The sequence below is a fragment of the Juglans regia genome, chromosome 9 (genome assembly GCF_001411555.2).
Source record: "Juglans regia cultivar Chandler chromosome 9, Walnut 2.0, whole genome shotgun sequence".
Taxonomy (NCBI): Eukaryota; Viridiplantae; Streptophyta; class Magnoliopsida; order Fagales; family Juglandaceae; genus Juglans; species Juglans regia.
Genome location: NC_049909.1, coordinates 20,493,849 through 20,514,543, shown reverse-complemented (window position 1 = coordinate 20,514,543; position 20,695 = coordinate 20,493,849). Strand labels below are relative to the sequence as shown.

General features: G+C 35.3%; 1 protein-coding gene across 5 annotated transcripts; it reads right to left on the bottom strand.

The window, feature by feature from the left end:
- Positions 1 to 1,197: 1,197 nt before the first annotated feature.
- LOC108990858 (DNA-directed RNA polymerase IV subunit 1) lies at positions 1,198 to 18,433 on the bottom strand. Of its 5 annotated transcripts, none has more exons than XM_035693964.1 (20): positions 18,224 to 18,433; positions 16,020 to 16,141; positions 15,595 to 15,710; positions 13,625 to 13,745; positions 13,398 to 13,522; positions 12,173 to 12,226; positions 11,864 to 12,088; positions 11,030 to 11,185; positions 10,816 to 10,911; positions 8,778 to 10,715; positions 7,633 to 7,802; positions 7,456 to 7,522; positions 7,254 to 7,366; positions 6,753 to 6,898; positions 6,197 to 6,456; positions 5,918 to 6,091; positions 5,657 to 5,794; positions 4,873 to 5,138; positions 3,195 to 3,315; positions 1,198 to 2,036 (listed from the first exon to the last, which is right to left on the bottom strand). In XM_035693964.1, the coding sequence occupies exons 3-20, from the start codon at positions 15,679 to 15,681 to the stop codon at positions 1,866 to 1,868; spliced, it is 4,428 nt and encodes a 1,475-aa protein (XP_035549857.1). In that variant the 5' UTR covers positions 15,682 to 15,710; positions 16,020 to 16,141; positions 18,224 to 18,433; the 3' UTR covers positions 1,198 to 1,865. The 5 variants fall into 5 exon arrangements, with proteins under 5 accessions (XP_035549857.1, XP_018820499.2, XP_018820500.2 ...); XM_018964954.2 differs by having other exon boundaries at positions 16,020 to 16,138; XM_018964955.2 differs by lacking the exon at positions 18,224 to 18,433 and adding an exon at positions 17,902 to 18,164 and having other exon boundaries at positions 16,020 to 16,138.
- Positions 18,434 to 20,695: the final 2,262 nt, after the last annotated feature.

Below are 20,695 nucleotides of genomic sequence, written 5' to 3'. Positions count from 1 at the left end.
AAATTATTAGAATAGAATAGGAGATTAAAAAGAATGTTTTAATTATGTTAGAAATGGGAATGCCAATTAATTGGATATAAATAGTGGGTGGAATGGACCCATTAAATTATATCAGATTTAAACGAATAAAATTAAATAAATGCATTTGATCTTATTGGCTAAGGACAAATTAAGGGTACATAATTTGTTTTCATAATATAGTCAAAATCAAAAGAAAACAAACTTCATATAGTCCATTAGCAAGACTCAAATTAAAACTTACGACGTAGTTTTAGATAAATAATTATCGTGTTTTAGATAACGGTGTCACGTCAAGAGGGCTATATGATCGGTACATCTTAGATAGTCAAAGAAAAGTTTTATGAGAAACAAAGAAGAAGGTGGCTCGCTCACTGGCTGCGTATTGACATTTCTTCAGCACAGGTCTAATAGGGCTGCTAGAGAAGTAATTCACAAGAAAACAAAATCTCATGGCTTGCTAATCAATAATACAGGTCCAAGAACAAAGCACGCTTTTGCCTTCTGACTTCTGAGCCAATAAAGAAAAAGGAACAGAGCAGCAATTTATTGGCAAATCACATGCAACCCCTGGCAAGACTATAAAAGATATGAATGAGATGCTGAAATTTGTGAAGAAAGATGCAAAAAGAAGCAATTTCATTAATAATATAGTGTTGAGCTTATTATTTAATATGGACTACAGCAGCACATTGCTGCAACGTGCTGCTGTAGCCTTTGAACCTAACACCACCATCTAGACCCTAAATAAGCTTGGTGGGTTTAGTGAAAGCGACAAATGAAGGCTTGTTCATTGACAGTACAGCCAACAATAATGTCTTATTCGGTCAGGATATGCAATATATTCTCTATTGTCATTATGGTAATAAAAACAAAGACATTGCAGATATGCAGTCTCTGGACCATCAAAGTGCTCAAGAAAGTTATTTAAATTTTTTAAATTCCAAACTAAAATTATATTCTGTCCAGATCTCTCATACACTATACACCAAACTAGCTTAGAATTTACTAACTTTAAGAACTCATTTGGATATGAAGAATATTTCAGAATATTTTTAAATAATAAAAAAATAATTTATGAATAATATTGAATAATTTGTTAATAGGAATGAATAGTTTGTAAATAATAACGAAATAGTTTGAGAATACTTGAGAATGAATAGTTTCACAAAGCCAGACTTGCAAAACAACCAGATCACCATATCGGCTAAAATGTCAAAGATTTTTTTTTGGAGAATTTATGTAAATATGTATCTCCCCATATTACATATAGATACATCCCAATATTGGTATTGATCCTTACAAGCTTCTCGTTGCTGCTTCCACTAGATCTTGTTTGCCTGATGATTGAAGGCAAACAAAGTTATAGTAGAAGCAGCAAAAAGAAGCATGGGTAAGGGGCCTGCCTATATTTGAGAGAGAGAGAGAGAGAGAGAGAGAGAGAGCAGCTTGTCTTGAAAATGAAGAGACAAAACAATTGTTAACTAAAAAAAAAAAATTTAAGACTGCTCTACTAGCTCTCTTGTTGTGCACAATATTCTGCTTGCCCTGGAAATGAACAGCTTGAAAAGGCACGAAAGCTCCAAAACTATTATTCTGAGATGGTCCACCATCGTTAGAGAAGAGCAAATATATATGTTTTATGACTGCTGAATAGGTCTGCTGCCAAAGACCCAGCATTTCTTGGAATTGCCTAGGATAAAAGGGCAGGCTTCAGGTGATCAAGCTCGTTGCAAGGTAAGTCAAAATGCCTGCATCTTTGGCTGTGATGTGAAGAACTCGAGCATAATGATGGTCGCTTTACACGTTTTGACTTCAGAAATATGTACATGCATATATGGGTGGGCTTAGACATTATTGTGTTGTAACCATTTTGATTTGTAGCTTTTTGCCCTTCGAGGATCAATCATCTCAAGAGCACCAAGAACACACTTGTGGTAAGAAAAATCTTCAACTGTCCCGTCCATTCGTACCAATTCAAAGCAACGTGTATTCTGGTACTTGGGGTGGGAACTAACCTGTAAAAGATTGGGGAAAGAGCCATCATGAAACTCAAGGAAAATATCCAACAGAATCAAATAAAATGTCATGGATATTTACAGTGGTGACCATTTCATTAGCAAGGAGTTTGAGCGCGAATGCCCATCTGTTCAAACTTAAATGACTTGCAGCTGAGAAGAAGCATACCTAAGCATCCATTCATTTCAATATAAACTAGTCTAGCAGGAAATTAAGGTTTTGAGTATACATACACCTCAAATGCAACAGTACAGAGAGATTTTGCATTGTGACACCAAATAAAACTTTGCTACGCATGGATAAATTGGATTCTTTCTCAGCGTGTTAGTTGATCTTGCTAATGTAGCTCTTGGGATATGTGCTTGTAACATTCAAAACACTTCTAACCAAAATGAGGACACTTTTGGATACAATATGACATGAATAATAATTAAGAAAGGTCACCTCAACAGTATTGCAATCTATCTACTACCTACATAAAAGCTGAAACAATATCTTCACAAAAGAATGAGCCACGTCATCAACCATTTTCATAGATTTTATTACCTATTCATTCTTTTATATCAGAAAGGTTATTCATTCTTTTGTATCAGAAACCTTTCAGTTTCTCAACTTTTCCCCCTCCTTTTGCTGGAAAAAACCTTCTCTCCTCTGATATAAACTCTTCATTTTATCAACCTTTCCTCTCATTTTCAGATAATTGGAAAAAAAATAACCATTCAATTTCCACCTTAGGTGCTTGACTAAATAGTACTAGCAATCTAGTAATTCCGGCCTGCACATGGTTTATGACTAGTATATACTAACTATAAAATATGTTTTTACAACTAAAACCCGTGGAAAAAACCTTTTCTTGTAATAATTTCGAACAATGAGAACTTTGAAACTAATATTACCAAACTTTCTTGTTTATACATAAAATAATTAAAACCGAAAAGTTGATAAGCAAAAGAAGAAATCTTAAATATTTAGCTATAATTTTTTTTTTCATACAGACATATGAATGAGAAAGAACACTTGGGAAATATATTTAAGGCACCCACATGGGAAAGAACACTTGGCAAGAAAAGATGCCAACCAGTTGCAGAGAAAGCAGAACTTCATCAAAGGTATGACCAACAATTTTTTATTTTTTTTTACCACATCATTTTATATACCTTTATGTCCTTTATGTCCTGAGCTCCACTTCCAATCTTTTCATCCCTTCGAGGATGAAAATATAGAGCCATCATCAAAGTTGACTTGTCCTTTTCATCTAACCTGTGATTAATAGGATACCTACAGCCAAACAGGTACAGTTTTTTATACAAGAAATTCCCACCCTTTTGAATTAGGATAGAGAATCATATAACTATACAGAACTTAAAATCACAAGGACAAGGAGCTCAAAGAAAGGGGGTAAACATTGCAGTTGTTCACAGAAGTATCATAACAACGCAGACAGTAACGTGCCAAAAATAACATGATTCAAAGTTATTATCACCCTTGCACATGTATGCGAGCAAATCTGCACACACATGAGAGCATATCAAAATGTTCCTATAGAGAACTTCCAAACACCGTTTCTGATAATTCACCAATTTCTAAAGATGATCAGTAAGTCCTGGGAGTACACGTGTAGTAAGATCTGAACCCCTGAGTTCATCTTCCACCTTGTTCTTAGGTGAGAAGTTTCCTTGATTTATGAGTTATGAGTGAAGTGAGTCCTTATCACTCACCAAATTGTATAAGAAAAAAAGTTATGGGTGTTTACACTTACCCAATCTTTTTATAAGAAGATGATCATCAAATGTGATTCCCTCATGCTACCATTCTGTTAAAATGACAGGGCTACAAAGAGTTGCTTGTGTTAAGCAAATGCTTTTGAGTTAATGCTTGATCATTCGGACCTTTCAATTCATAGATGTGGATCTCAGTAACTCATCTGCTTCTGAAGCTGGAATGCCTAACCCATGAGCTTACCTTCCACCTCATTCTGCCGAGGTGACATATCTTCTGAGCTAAAACTCATTGGTCTACCTCAAAGGTAATTAAAAAAAAAAAAGGTGCTATGGTTATGCATTTTGCTGAGTTTTAAAGTACACCCTAGGAATGCCAGTGACTATAATCTATATTTAAAAGTCATTTACGTGAAATAAAATATTCTTTTAACTAAAAGTAATCTTCAATACATGTGCCTTACAAGATGATGCCATAAACGCTGAAAGACACAAAATTCAATGTCTTGTTTAGAGTCCCATAGAGCTAGGAAACAATGGACAATGATAAGTGAAATAGTTGATGAACTCGCATAAAATTAAGGAGAAGCCACTTAGTGTAGCATGACTGTAACGCCCCACTAGAAGGCCCGAGCCACATGTGGCCTATACTCCAAAAGGACTAGTCAATGATACAATTGGAACCCCATTGGAACCTTATAAAGAGCAAGAACTTCTCATTTACAAGCAATAAGGGATCTCATACACCACCTATCCTCACTTATCATATGGGAGTATCACAATCTCCTTCCTTAAATTCCCAACGTCCTCGTCGAGCCCGTCCATTATAGGTGGCACAGCTCAAGTCCCACATTTCTAGTTGGGACAGACTCCGATACCATTTGTAAGGCTTCAATAGAAGGCCCAAGCCACATGACCTATACTCTAAAAAGACTAGTTAATGATATAATTGGAGCCTCATTAGAACTTTATAAAGAGCAAGAACTTCTCTTTCCCAAGCAATATGGGATATCATACACCACCTACCCTCACTTATCATATGGGGTATCACAATGACTGAATGCAATGCAACAAACAAAGCTAAAACAGAGGAGAATCACTGGAGATCTTAACTTACTTGTGCAATATACCCTTCAACACATGGGATAGCTTATGAACATCATTTGATGTCAAAACGCTTCTTAAGAGTGATTTCGATATGCTTTCCATCTTTTTAAGTTCTTTTGGTGCAAGACCGCCATACTTGTAGACAAACTGAGTGCCACATTTGGCAGATGTACTGTGGTGTACAACAGGCGTTTTGGTCTTTACATTCTGCTCATCAGAAATAATTTGGCTACCCAGCAGGTTATAAACATCCTCAGGCTGTGCAAGCTCATACCCCTGATTAATAACAATGGGATTGAAATAATTAGATCTTTGGAAGACCAAAAAACCCATGTATTAGGCAAAAAATCCACCTCCTCCTCTCTCTCCAGTAAAGTCCAAAGCCCAGAGAGAGAGAGAAACAACTGTAAAAATTCATAAAAATATTCAAAAGAGAATGATAATGTTATATGCAGGAAAACCAATAAATTTTAAAGACCACAAAAATAAATCAAAAAAGAAAAAGAAAGACAAACTTTTTATCCGCACAATAACTACATATGTTAAACATTTGCTGCATTTGGACGGGACCTTTCAAATTCAAAATTTTTGTATTTTGGGGAGACGCCATTCTTGACTGATTCTAATACCATAATTCATGCTTCAAAATTCCTCTGTTTCTGAACTTAAATCAAAGAATGCATTGTAGGGAGACACCATCCATATACAAGTTTTAGAATGAGCTATTTTATTAAAACCCTTCACTTAGGAAGCTCCTGGATAGACTTGATCAGCAAGAACAATATACCATGTACCTTCCCAGAATACATAATATCAAAGTGGCTGCCAGTCCCTGTAGAAGGAACCTTTCCCCACGCCAATGCATCAATATGACCCTTAAGATCATCCATAATGCCAGCCTTAGCAGCTTTAATAAAGCATGCACTAGGGTTCTGCACAAATAACAGAACATACATATGAATTATTTTGTTATACACAATTATCTTTAATTCAAAAAATAATGCAATGCCTAAATGAAGAAAACAAAATAAAGAAAAACATATCTAAGAACTAACAGAGAAGCAAGACTGCATAAAGGGTGACGAGACTAATGCGTGTTCTCTTTGCTGTGCAATGCCTTTTGCATTCAAGCCAACAAACTCTCCAGTGGCTGATAGGCTATCAGCAACAAGAAGCAAATGCTGAGGAAGAACAGACTTGCCAGTGTCGGATATTGCAGAGTCCAACCTCTGCACATGAAGAGGCATTGCAGTAGTTAAATATAAGTGACAGTTGAACCCCTCTTCCTGGGGTTTGCACCCCCAAAAAATAAAAACAGAGTTGAGAGAACACACATTAAGAAAATATTTCCATCCAGCATCTATTCCATAGGCCAAACAAAAATCATGAACGCTATCTGGATGACTACGTGACCAGTTTATCATATCCATTATTTGTAGACAGTCATTCTTTAGTAAACTCCAGAGATCTGTCATCTGAGAGTCTCCTGACATAGCAACCCTCAAGTATAGTTCACCAGAAGAACCGTGCTGACATCTTGGTACTTTGGACCAATCATTCCATAAAAAATTTACCTTCTTGATCTCTGGGTAACCTAAAGAACATTTCAGAAATTCAGAAATAAGAACAAAAATAATTAGACTAAGCATGAATGACACATTCAACAAAGAATAATTTTTTTTTACAAGTAATAAGAGATTTTATTCCCAAGAATAGGCATAAGCCCAAGTACACAGGACTTATACAAAGGAAATACCTACTATCTAATACCAAAAGGAAATCTAAAACATGAGCCCAAGTACACAGAATAAATGAATCAAATATACATAGTTTAATCTATAGAAATAGAAACATTGAAGCTGGATTGAAGAGATGCTATCCACTACCAACCTTTAATAACTGTTCCGAGAAGGAAAGGTATGACCAAGTCTCGAACTGTATCCAATGGTAAAGAAGAATTCCTGGAAACTTCAGCTATCATGACATTGATGCAAAATATATCATCATCTTCCCGTGCTTCATTTACAGAACAGTCTCTGCCAATTAGTTACCAAGTCAAAAAGAAAAGTAGACCTCAAAGCTTCAGCAGTGCAATGTTGCCTCGCATGTGCCCAATAAATCACAAATCAGTTTTTTATAAGTAATAAATCATGCATGTCATACATGCTAAAACTAGCTTATATGGCCTCCCAAATGTAGACATAAATTTCAACCAATTATCAAGTCTATGAGATGTGGCAAATTCTAATTTGTTGTATAAAAAACTATTCCTACTTCATACTAAAAAAATATGTGAAAACACGAGGAACAATAAGAATCCACAAATATACAAATATATCCCCAATGATTAACTATAACTAATCTTTTCAATTACACAAAGAAAGCACTTACTTGCTTCTTATTTGCAAGTTGGGAAGCTTGAATTTTGTCCTGAAGTAGTCATACCTCTTCTGAAGAGAATTGATGATTGAATGCACTTTTAATCCTCGCATCCTTGCAATTTCCTGAAAGGACACAATAAATCCTCATCTCCTCACAATTTCTGGAACTTGCACAAAATATAGAAAAGATTTGAATTTTCAAATTGTAATACCTTGCATATATGAAAATGGCAAACCCAAGGACTGAAAGACATCTTGCTACAAGTCTGTGGGGAAAAGCTAATATCCACAGGACACATCAATTTATATCAAATTTAAAAAATGAAGTTATTGTTAAAATAAAACAGGAAACGGGAGTTAAAGCTAAAAAGAGAGAAATGGAAACTAACATTATCATGACAGTAGATACAATTTCTGAAAATATTAGTCTCTCCAAATGATTCTTGATTTCTAAGGCTCCATACTCAAAACCATGCCGCTGTCTCCCAAGTTTTTCAGACAAATATATTGACATAGTTTTGTTAGCACTACGTTTTCTGGTCCCAGACTCCAGTACTTTCTGCATAATTAAACCAGAATACAATGGTTTTGTCAAGAATTCTCAGAATGAGACAACATTAATTGAATTTAAACAACTAAAACATCACTAGGTATTCTTTGAGGATTCAATCACCCCATATGGGCTACCAAGGAACCAATGTAATGGATGTTCATGGATACGTAACGCCCTACTTCAACGCAATATAAGTAAAAAACAATCCATAAGACCACAAACTACAGATACCAGTGACTAAGTTATGTAGGATTTGTTTGACTTATTTTTTACAGGATTTTTGTAAGTACTTTTGAAAAGGATTATAAATAGTTGCTGCAAATCAATGGAATTACTTGATTACATCAAGGGACTTGGGTTCTCCATGAAATGGTATAAAGTCGTGGTGTTCCTTTTTTCTGTAGGCAGTGGTCTATATTTTATTTTCATTTACCTCTTGAAATTTGATGGAATCTTCCATTAGGTGAGTTTTCCCAGCAGAAAAATCATCTTGGACCATGGACCACTCAATTATATTAGAATAAGACCCTTTTTCTGAGCCCCAGAATTTTACATTTTCAACACCGGACACAAACACCTGCTTGTGTTGCTAGAGACTCTGCTTGAAAACCTTGCTTAGAAGAGAAGGCTACAATTGGGTTCCATCTGGACGTCCGTAGATGAATTCCTGTTACTAAATTGTTTTAAATGGCTTCTACTTACAGAGCAATAGGCCAAGGGACTTCCAAAGAACTTGTAGCTCATTTTCAATTGTGTATATAGGTAATGTGGAACACCTTACAGGGTGGTCTAACCACAGGAATCATTGAGTGCAAGTAGATGCAGTGAACTGCATGCTAATTGAAGTATAATTTCACAGTATTTATTTAACGTGATTCTACCCATATTCAACTTCGGCAATTGACTGACATATTTGGACAATGCTATTGAACTGTTGCACAAGGGCGGCGGGGGGGGAAGAGAGAGAGAGAGAGAGAGAACCTTCAGATTCAGCAATGGAGAAGTTTCAAGTACACTAATCGGTTGGTCCAAAGCACTGTATGCAGCTTCTGAAATGGCAGAAGCAGACAATGAACCGACAGGCTGGCCACCTATCCCATAATGAGCATCGACACTCTCACCAAATAAGTCATCGATGCTGCTAGTTGGAGTAGATGCATCCTTATTATGATTATAATAGAACTGAATAAGCTGATTCCCATATGCATTTCGCACCGTTCCATCGTATGCTGTGTACACATCACGCATTAAGAACATAAGCCTACGGTTCAAAGTCCCAGGGAGGTCTGCATTGTCACTGAAAGAACTATCTCGACTAGTGACTGAATGAACAAAACATTCTAAAGGATTCAAGCCCGTCAGAAAGGAATTTTCAACTACAGCATACGGGATGTAAGTCCGAACATGTTCAGGATTATCATCAGCATCCTGGACTGAACCATATACCTTTTGGTTATTCCAAGCAGCACATGAGAGCTGGTGGGGGATTCTAAATGATAGAGGAACCAGAGAATGTTGCAAGCCAAGACACATGCTATGCTGAACCAATTTCAGCAAATTACCCTTGCTTCCAGCCTTGAACATAGACATAAATGAGTTGTCCTTGCTTGCATATTTGTAGACTAAGTTTTGTATATCCCGAAAGACTTGCTTGAAAGCATCAACAGAAGCTTGACTGAGTGCAGACGATTTTTGCTTCTCATAACACAAACGTTCCACGTCAAGAACCACAGCATTCTCTTCACCACCTTCGACAAGAAAATACCGACAAGAATCCACCATCAACTGTTTGAAATTACATGTCTGCTCTGCTTCTTGTAAACCACAAAAGATCTCATCCATCATGTTTTTCCGGGAGGATGAGTTAGAGGAGAGGTATAAGTCTGAAAGTGAAATACTCAAACCACGCATTGATAACCACTCACAAAGTACTTCCTGAGCAGCATACAAGAAGTCAAGTACCTTACCCTGACAATGTTTGATAAGACTTTGAAAAAGGTTGCTATTGTTGTCACGCAGCCAAAAAGATCCTTCAGAAGATAAAAGCTCTCCATTACTAACATAAACACCATTTGAAGGAAAATCATATTCAAAACCTGGAGGCAGTAGCATGCTGAATAATTGCTTGCCAGTCCAAATAAAACTACTTAGTGAGGGAGCTTTGACAATAGCTGGCGGTGGAAGTTGATGCGGACAGAACATTTGCAGCTGCTGCATTTGGAAGAGGTTCAAGAGGATCCCATCCTCCATGACCAAATGGGCAGCAGTCAAACTATCTTGACTAAGCGAAAGAAGGTTCCTACCATTCTGCCCATTAATTAATTGCCTATCTAACGCAACAAGCTCACTAAGTTCAACCCTGGCATCAATAGATTGAGGAATATAGCCATGAAGGCAATCGCCATCGAAATCCCCACGAAAGGGAGAACAGCAAAGTGGGTTGATTGAAAGAACTGAAGCTACAGGTAGGACTTTAACAGATAAAGCAATAAGGGAGTGTTGATGTATCGATGGAGGCCTGTTTATTAACAAAATATCCCCATCATTAAGAGGCCTGTATATAGTGTCCCCAATTTGAAGTTCGGCAATGCGACGCACACGAACTAGACTACCTTTTCTACGCACATAAACCTCTCCCTTTTCAATGAAACACAGTCTACAGCAATCGCTCAATTTATCAAAGTTCCACCTGTTCAAACTCTCAGAAATTTGCAATCTCTCCGCAATATGACAGGGTATACCAATTTCACTGAGCTTAATGTGTGGATCACCAACCACCACCATTCGGAAACAGTGATCATTTCGCTTCCCAAGAACAACATCTTTTATCCATCTCAACCCAGAGGAGATGGAAGGATCTGCACCTTTTTTTTGCTGGACAGAAACCAAAAATTTATCTGGTAACTTCTCCGAGCTTAACTGCATGTTAAAAGTACAGAAATTAAAACAAGAAAGACAATCAAGAGGTTCACAAACGTCTGATTAAAACACTACAGGAAATCAAAGAAGGGCAGCTTGCCTTTGAAATTTTTAGGCAGTCCAGAACTCGAGAACCCAACTCATTAGCTATCCCTCTAAAGTCAACCAGTTTCTTGTAGGCCCTGGTTCGGTCATCCTACAATGCTTAATTAGTAGAATCAGCACATGAGATGAAAACCAGAAATCGTAGAAGATTATGTGCAATTTGTAACCCGCATTAAGACAAGGAGAGCAGTGAATGAGAGAATTCTTACAAAGACCAGTCGCTGTCCGTTAGAAAATGCATGTGTAACTTCAGTAACACGATGACAGTTTGGCGTCACAGGAAAGCAGTTGAGAAAAAGAGATTCTATCCTCAAAACAAACTTTTTTATGAGCTTGGGATCAACATCATTCAATAAATAACGGACCTGAAAACCAAAAATAAGGCATCATAAGAGAGGGGACATCATAGACCAATCAGATCAGCATAAGAATAAGAGTATGGCTAGTTGTGACAACCATAGGAAAAAAAAAAATCAAACAGTTCTGAATACAAAATCACTGAAACTTATCAAAAAAAAAATTACTTATAAAAAAAAAACAAAATCACTGAAAACAAAATTTGCCTGATTGAAGTAAATATGGTGTGATGCTATTATCATACTTATAGGCCTAGTTACTTACCTCTAGTACTAGTTTTCCTAGTCATTGTGCAATCATTGCAAAAGCTGCTAGAATGGACATTAATTACTTATTATTCTACCAAAACCCTTGCAAGTACTTAAGAGGTGAGCAATAGGCAGAGAAATAAAGATATCAAATTATTTCATAGATTCTACCTCTAGAATAAGATACTATTAAGAAGAAGAAGAATAACTTAATATTAGAGAAGATGCCTCTGTGTCTTTGTGTGCATGATAGGGTGTCATAGTTTGATCAATGATCAAGAAATGACTATGTTTTCCATACTTGTTGAAAAAAAAAAAAATATATATATATATATATATAACTATCCAGGAAATTCTATTTATCATGCACTACTCATATACTCAAATGACCAAAGACGGTTGCGCAATTGAAAAATCCATGTGGGAAAGCCATGTTACCTGTGCATGTGATAGAACCCTTCTGTTTGGTTTCAAACAATTTTCTTCTTGCTGTTCATCTTTTGGAATAAAATCCCAAAAGTCAGCAGACAAACCCCTGAAACTTTTCTTCTGAACGTTATTTTTCAACTTTTCATTTATCTCTACTATAATCGCACAATTTCTGAACACTTCAGTAGAGGAAACCTTAAATTTCACCGTTGGATACCACTCTACTGAATTTCCCTGTTTATTATAGAAGCATGATTTCAAAACCAGAAAGGCCCAAAAAAGAAGAAGACATAAAAACATGGTAAACTTGAAACTCACAGCACAATATTTGCAACTCTTAGACTGACGATGGCTACGAACCGAATCCCCATCCTGCCACATACATCAAGAGGAGACATAAAACACCATTAACAACAAGCAGACAACTAGGAAACAAGCATTTAGCATAAAATTAAAGTAGCCGAAATTACTATCCACCAGGAAGAGGTATGTGTAATTGATAACTGGATACTAAGAATTTATCGTACAAAACAGAACTACAAAGAATAGAGCAATTTTAGACGATGAAGATCATACATTAGATTAGAACCTTTAATGAGCTCACCCAAAACAAGTTAAAGCACGCTCCTGAATGGTGAGCAGATGAAAAACATGGAGGTTCGAACACTTTGTAATGACCCAAGGGAGCAGATCTGGGCTCATACTCCAAATGGATAAGTCAAGATTACAATTTGAATTTCCTTGTGGTGTGGCTCAAGACGTTGCAAAACTCAAATCCCACACTTCTAGTTGAGATTAGCTCTAGTGCCATTTTTTTTTTTTTTTATAAGTTAGCTCTAATGCCATTTAAAACGACCCAAGAAAAGTTCAAGTCACCTATAGGTTTATTCTCCAAATACACTAGGTAAGGTTACAATTACAGCTCCTTGGGGTCATTATCAAGGATTCAAGGGTATAAACTTCTCCCACTCAGGCAATTTGGGGTCTCATATACTACCCTCCCATGGATGCAGGGTGTTATGTATTTTCTCTCCATCAGATTCTTGTAACCTCTTCAGTTTAGATTGTATGTTGCCAGGGGACCTTTTGAATATTTTTTATGTACTTGCATTGCAAACGTTTTTTTAGAGCAACATCTTATTTGAGGGGAAAAAGGGTTCTTTTTTAAACAATTTCTTAATCAAAATAAAAATGGAGATGCAGTTTGCACAAAAGGTCAAAACTATATTGAACACAAGTCTTCTGTAAAAGAAGCTTTACAAGCTCTCCTGTTGACATCAACAGTGGAACAGCTTTTATTAACCCAACCAAAAACACCTAGGAAGTTTAAGAAATGACTTCAGATACATAAGAAATTAATCGCAAAAGTATCAATTACAAATGATTAATGGGTCATCCACACTGATAAAAAAATTGCAAACATAACCCATTACATGCCCTATGACACAAATACTTCTAGGAGTTTCTGGAATACAGTAAAAACTTTGAATGGGACAACAATATAACAATGCTACTTTTAAGCATAAGGCGTGAAGTACCTGACCTTGACCTTTAGTTCTTGCCGTACAGATTTACATCCCGGGCAAATTTTGTTCAAAATCTTTGCAACTTCCGATAAAAAATAAGGATGGAGTATGGTGAAAGGAAACTTGATAACCCCAAAATGACCTTAACAAAACAATTATAGTAATAATTCAGTACAATTTCCATGAAAAGAGCATAGAAGAGGGACTCATTGTCACATAAGTTAATATCAAATGTCTATTATACCTTCACAGTATTTTAAATCTCTGGCACCACATGTGGAGCATTGAGAAGATGGATTTGGAAGTCCCAACTTAGGATCAGTGACCTCACTAACTGCGTCAATTGATATAACAGATGCCTTCTCCTGTTACAATATGACAATGCTTTAAAGGCCCTTTGATCAAGAAAAAGATATCTCAGTTCTTTGAAACCATCAAACTAATTTATGCCTGAGAGATAATCCGCTTGACCAAGCAGTTATTTTTATTCCAGGTTCTAATAGGAGTGACATACTCTCTTAACAGCATCATTTGTAAATTAAGAAACACGCATAATGAAAAAACAGTCAAAGGAGGAATAGACGAATGAAAATTCAAATTATGATATAAAAGTGAGAAGGGGTTGGAGACTACAGGGTAACTTTAGAGGGATGAATAAAATAAACTGACAATAGACAAGGCTAAAAAAGAATATAATTTTTACAGAACCTGAGAATTAGCATCTATAGGTAGAAAAATGACAAAGAAAAAGGATATATTAATAATAATGACATCGCGTCAATGATAGCATGGACGCCAACTTAATGTACAATTGGTTTTCTCCTACTTCTTTAAATTTTTTATTTTAAGAAGTAGCGTCCAACATGCATGCAGAAACGTCCACACATACAGTAGAGAGAGAGAGAGAGAGAGAGAGAGAGAGAGAGAGAGAGAGAGAGAGAGAGAGAGAGAGAGAGAGGGGGAGAGAGAGAGAGCATTATATGGAGCACCTCCCCTGGTAAAAGTGTTTCAATGATTTCTTTTGGAAAGCCTAAAACTACATTAAATGGAGGCAGGACGACGGAAGTCAATTAGACATAAATAAAGTCATTAAGTATACCAAGGGACAAACAAATTTCAGCATCAATATATAATCCCATACACATCAAGTGAAAATTAAAACAAAAAAAAAATTGTTAGAAAGTTAGTGGGGACACCAAGAGAAACAAATGAACTTCATTGTTGTAGCATATAAGACAATGCAGCCACGTCAAGGAATGAGCAAAATAAAAGAGACAAAGATTCATCAAAGGGTGAGTAACTTTTCTATACCACCTACATTTACGAAACAGAATAAAGTGTTTTCCATTTTACTTATGAAAAACAAAAATAATAACATGCGCTTCATCTCCAGTAAGCTATATTTCTCACCCTTGAAAGTCCATTTCTTTTTCTTTTTCCATTACAACCAAATGCACCAAAACAGAAATTTTGTTTCTGTCTATATCAAGTTTGTATAAAGTGACATTGAGCTAATAAAATTCTCTGAAACCTGAACCTGAATCATCTTTGATTCCTGAAGTTCAACCTCGTCCCAAGACTAGCTTAAGCCCATATTTTCTTTAAAGAAATGTGGCCTGCATACGTACATTAATTAACCAACCCTACTGCCATCAAAGGGTGAGTAACTTTTATTAGCATTGGCAGCTACTGGTTCCAAAGGCATTCAATTTACAAGAATGCACCCAATCTGCAGACTACAAGAATGAACAACTATTTATAATTAATCCGTTTCTTCAAAATTAAATTACATGATACCAGAAGACCTCCAAGTGTTACAATTTGAATTATTTTTTTATTGGCACCAGGTGTCCAGGAACAGCGTCTCAACTAATCCTGGGAGTGCACAAGCCCTTGGCAAGAAGTTTCCCGCAGGGCCGCAAGTGCACCTCGGGTAATTCAGGGGGAAAATCCCTCAGTTCGATGGACCTAGAGATTGTTTGCACCTAGTGGGATTCGAACCTTAGACTTGGAGGGAACATACCTCCAAGACCAACGCCTTTACCACTTGAGCCAACCCAAGGGGTAGTTACAACTTGAAATTAAGGACACCAATCAAATAAAAAACAGACAAGCACTAGACACTGCCTAATATAGTGTTCTCCTATATTTGCTCTCTCTTTTTCATCTTCGCACACCACCAAAATATCGAATTGATCATGGAAAAGAACTTACTGTATCTGTCTGAGTTGAAAAACTAAATCTTATGGCAGTTATGTGACCAGATGGCACCTGTTGCTCTTCAGAAAACTCATGGTCCATGGGGCTTGGTATGGAACAAAACAAGCAACCTATGAAGCAAATCAAAAGTGTTAAAACAATGGGACAGCTTAAAAAAGTTATCAAATAAAGAAGTATCATGGTATTTATTATGAGTGAAGTGAAGGGCATAACATGAAACACTATGAATGTGTCCTTGACTCAAAAATTTTCCTAGCATGGCACGCCCAAATACATGTGCCCAAAGTAAAGTAAGCCACCGGCCAAGGAATCTTGGATGGTCAGAAAAATACTTGGAATGAAACTTGGGAATTTGTATAAGGCATAGAAAAACGATTTCGAATATCTATAAGCATAAGAAAGCCACATCCCACCAAAACCTGTCTGATATGCTGGCCCAAAGATGTCTGATATCTTAGCTGGTAAAGTCTCTGGTAGGTGGCACTACAGGCCTGACTTCAAATCTTCCGAAAGGCATAAAACTACCTCTCTGAATTGACTGCTAAAAAGAATTTAGGGTGAATAAATAGAAGAAGTTTTAACTTTTAAGTAAACACAAAACAAATTTCAAAAGAATCCAAAAAACTAATGGAACTAATGTTAATGGTAAATGATGTAAAACCGATTAAAAATGATTGCAGAGTTGGACAGTTTTTTGTTCACAATAAACTTTATTTTTTTTCCTAATTAAGGTCCTCTTTGCCATTTATTGGAATCATTCCAAACCTCCCTAACTTGGATGCGAATCACACAACTCAGGTCCCTTGTCACCAAAGCTCAACAAGAAGATGCTCAACCATTAAAACACAACATATCGTCTAAGGTTCTCTTCCACCCAAAGTGCATAAATGGTGGGTTGACAGTAGCTAGCATATGCCACAATAAACTAAATATAAAAAAATATAATATGAAGTTTTCAAGCATATGTTTAAAGAAAATCCTTTCAGTTTTAGCTTGTTTGGTTATTTTATCGAGCATGTCATGCACAAAAAACCTTCAACAAAATTTGTTTACAAGTATAAAGCTTCAACATAATTATCGTACCCACTCTCTCGCCCTATTTTTTTTATTAAGTCACTCTCTCCCTCATTGTTATAGATCAGAACTCCACAGAGTAATATTTGTATCATGCATGCTTCTCCAATGATGTCAAAAACTGAACTTCTATGCTCTTGAAGGAATATAAGCGAACGAATTACTTCAATAAACCATGTCATACATTATCTAGTAAACTCAACCATATAAGATAAAATTTAAAAAATGCCTCTACATACAAGGAAAAAGTAAAGAAAGAACATATGTCTGACAAACTATATTAGTTAGCACACCAAGGACCTAAAAAACTACAAGTACTCTAAAATAGTAAACTTGTTATCAGTTAAGGTGCAGATGTCATGACATGATAGGGTGTAATGCTCCATAAATTCAAGGTGGCAGACTTGAATTAAATGTCCTTTACTAATTTTGCAGCCTATCCTGTATGATCTCTTAACCAAGGTAAAAATAATAATGGAAAGGAGTGGTGACGTCATAGTACAATAGGGCGCAATGTTCCATGAATCCCGGCTGGAAGAATTGATATAAATGTCCTTAACTAATTTTGTTGTCGCCACTATATGATCTCAGGAACAATGTAAAGATAATAACAGAATAACAGATTATGCTATGCTGGACAATCAAACTCAAGGATTGTGCATAACCTGGAACACGGTCCAAATGAATCGCATACATTCTAATTTAATGAATGATATCAGTGAAAAACCGCAAAGAGTGACTAACCACAACCAACAAACAATATCCATCCCGAATTGATCAGATAATTGCAGACTCCATTAATACGACCCATCAGCCATCAATTAGGAAACACAGATAATACCGTATAGCTCAAATATTGAAATGTATATGAAGAAAATTTGTTAACTCGAGAAAGTACAAATACGCGAGCGCGCGCACACATATATATTCTTAGAATACTAATATTAACAACAACAATCTCCACCAACCAACAAGCAAACTAGGGCCTTTAATCAATCAAAGCATCAAACATAAGCCACCAATATCACTATTGATCAGTTAGCCATAGCCACGGTAGATCGTAAATTCATGAAAGCTAACAGAATTCCGAGTCGCTCTTAAGTTCACATATCAAACAAAAACACCGATCATAGCCGCAACAACCGATAACACAACGTAAACTCGTTCCCGGACAAATCTACTGATTGCAGTAATCGAACTGATCAATAACTCAAAATTTCTACGCACATTGTCCTGAATTTAATTCTTTAACCCCTCAATAACCATCATCAACATCACATATGACACACTTGAACACAAACCCCCAATGCACATTGCAAAAAAAATACTTCCAATTTCACGACCCCTTGTAAACCCGGAAACCATCTCCGCATGCAAACACAAAAGAAAATATCATGATCACCATAAAAAGAAAAAAAAATACCCCGCATTCAGAAATAGAATAAAGACAAACACTTTCAAACGGAACGTAAACATGCAACATCGATCATTGAAAAACTAAACAAGAATTCAATGGAAAAGAAAAAAGAAAAAGGGAAACTTTACTCACTTTGTCTCAGAAAGATGTGCCTTTGTAAATGGAGGCTCTCTGTAGGACCACCTTCTGTGAAAGAGGCGATAGAGTGCGAGTCCAAAACAGTATCTAATGGTGGGATTGCTCTGACTCGGACCGATATGCAGAGAGCTGTAAATATAGATGTAATTGAGGGTAAAAAGGTCAGAGACATGGGGTTCTGTAAGAACAGGATGATGAGAGTTGGGGGACCTAGAGAGAGGTTTAAGGATGACACCGCCGGTAAGTTACCACGACCAAAAGACAAACGCGGAGTCCAAGAAAGGTTTTGGGTTGTGTCAGATATATAACCCCCTTTTTTGTTTTTATTTCGATATTGACCTCGATTGTATTTTTGTCAAATTACCATCCAGGACAATCAACACGATTATTGGGTTTGTTTTCAAGGTATTTGATATATAAAAAATAAAATTTTACTTATAAGTCGGTGTACATTACATGATTGATAAAATGCTTGTATTGTATGATTTAATTTAGAATATAAATATAAAAATTAAAATTATACAAATTAAATATTGTCATGTAAGTAATGTGAATTGTGAATTGTGAATTTTGGAAGCTCTTGAGTACATTTATTACTAGACAAATGAGTTGTTTGATATTTAAAAATAAAAAAGTAAGGAAAATGTTGGGAGACTGATGAATTGGACTCTTCAAATTGACCGATATTTTATTTTTATTTTTTAAATCTTAATGGTTAGAGAAATATTTATTAGTGAATTTATATTTTTTAAAAAGATATATGTTTAAAATATATATAAAGAAAAAGAGTAAAAAAAAATTTACATTTATCGGTCCAGCTATCGGTACCATTTCTCGGTACCGGTAGCACGACCCAAAAAATAAAAATCAATGATCATTCATTTCAAGTGTTGTTTTTGTTCACAATTGGCTCATTGCAAAAGGAAAATCACGTGAGGTGCTTTTGGAGCTACGACAATGAATCAAGTACCCAACACTATCTTTTTTATCTTCTCTTTTGTTAGTTGTTTTTGGTAAGTTGTTTTGGCTTTTAGTTTGTTGGGCTCGAGGCACTTGGGGAGACAAAAATGCCACCCTAGGATCTAATGTTAGGAGTGTGAAATTGTGTTAACGGGTCGTGTTTGTATCGTATTAAGTATGTACATTATATTTAATGAGTCAACACGAACACGACCCATTAAGAATTTCGTATCAAATTTTTAAATCCAAACATGACACAATAAGATAACAGGTTGACACGACCCATTATAATCCGTTAATTAATAATAAATAAATTGACACAATACAATCCGTTTCATTTCAATCCGTTTACGTTAATGAGTTGAACAAACATAACACGACTCGTTTGACTATATTGATTTTATATAAATATTTAAACATAAATAATATATATAAAAAACTAACTACAAGTCTAAAATTACAATAAGAACAAATATGATCCACACAATTTATAATGATATTCATTATTAAAATTACATCTCAAATATAATAAACAAAACATACAATATAAATATATTAATGTTACAATATTAAATATAATAAAAAAATTAAAACACATATTTAAATAAATTTAAAACTTGAATAAGGAAGTGGAGCATCATCTTTGTCCTTTAGGTCTAAGGGTATAAAGGTAAATTTAATTTTCTTAACGGGCCATAACGGGTTGACCCGTTAAGCAATGATGTCTTAATAGGTCAACCTGTTTTGACCCGAATTCGTTAAGATTAAATCTTAACTTATTTTTATCGTGTCATGTTCGTATTGAATTAATGAATTATATCACATATTGTCATTCCTATCTAATGCCATATATTTTTATATCATTCGAAGGCACGCCGCTTGAGTTAAAAGTGAATTAGAGTATTATAAGCATTTTAGCAATATATATGATATAAATCTTTAACTCTTAAATTTGATAGGCATGGTTCTTTGATGACATTTTAATGATATTGAAAGTTATTCTGTAAATGAAATGACATTTGTAATTTCAATATATGCAATTCTTGCATATTCCTTTTGAATAAGTAGGTAAATTTGAAATTTATTATTTTTTTACCGATTAACTTTATTTTTCTTTTAAATAGAACATATCAAATTTGTATAATTAGCCCAAACAAAAAACAATGTGATCTCGTGACGTTATTGGCCACTTGTATCGTAATAGTGCGAAATTAATAAAAATCCATTATCCCATAAAAATAAAAAATAAAAACCCATTAAATATCTTTATTAGAAACAATGATAATTAGCTCGCATTCGAAAGTTTAGCGTAGAAAAAAGTATCATTTGTTTGGTGGAATAGTAATTGAGAGCTACACTTTATCATAAATATTTCAACACTTCTATATTAAGTAATAAAAAAAAAATAAAAAAAAATTATATTCTCAAATTAATATATAGAACATATTTAATAAAATATTTATATCATATAAATTGATCTGAAAGATAAATTTTATAAATTAAATT

Coding starts and splice junctions, on each gene's coding strand:
- LOC108990858 (XM_035693964.1), bottom strand. CDS start 15,681: ATGGACCATGAGTTTTCTGAAGAGCAACAGGTGCCATCTGGTCACATA. Junction 11,186..11,863: donor GGGTTCTATCACATGCACAG/GTAACATGGCTT, acceptor TTTGGTTTTCAG/GTCCGTTATTTATTGAATGA. Junction 7,367..7,455: donor GCCATTTTCATATATGCAAG/GTATTACAATTT, acceptor GTGTCCTTTCAG/GAAATTGCAAGGATGCGAGG.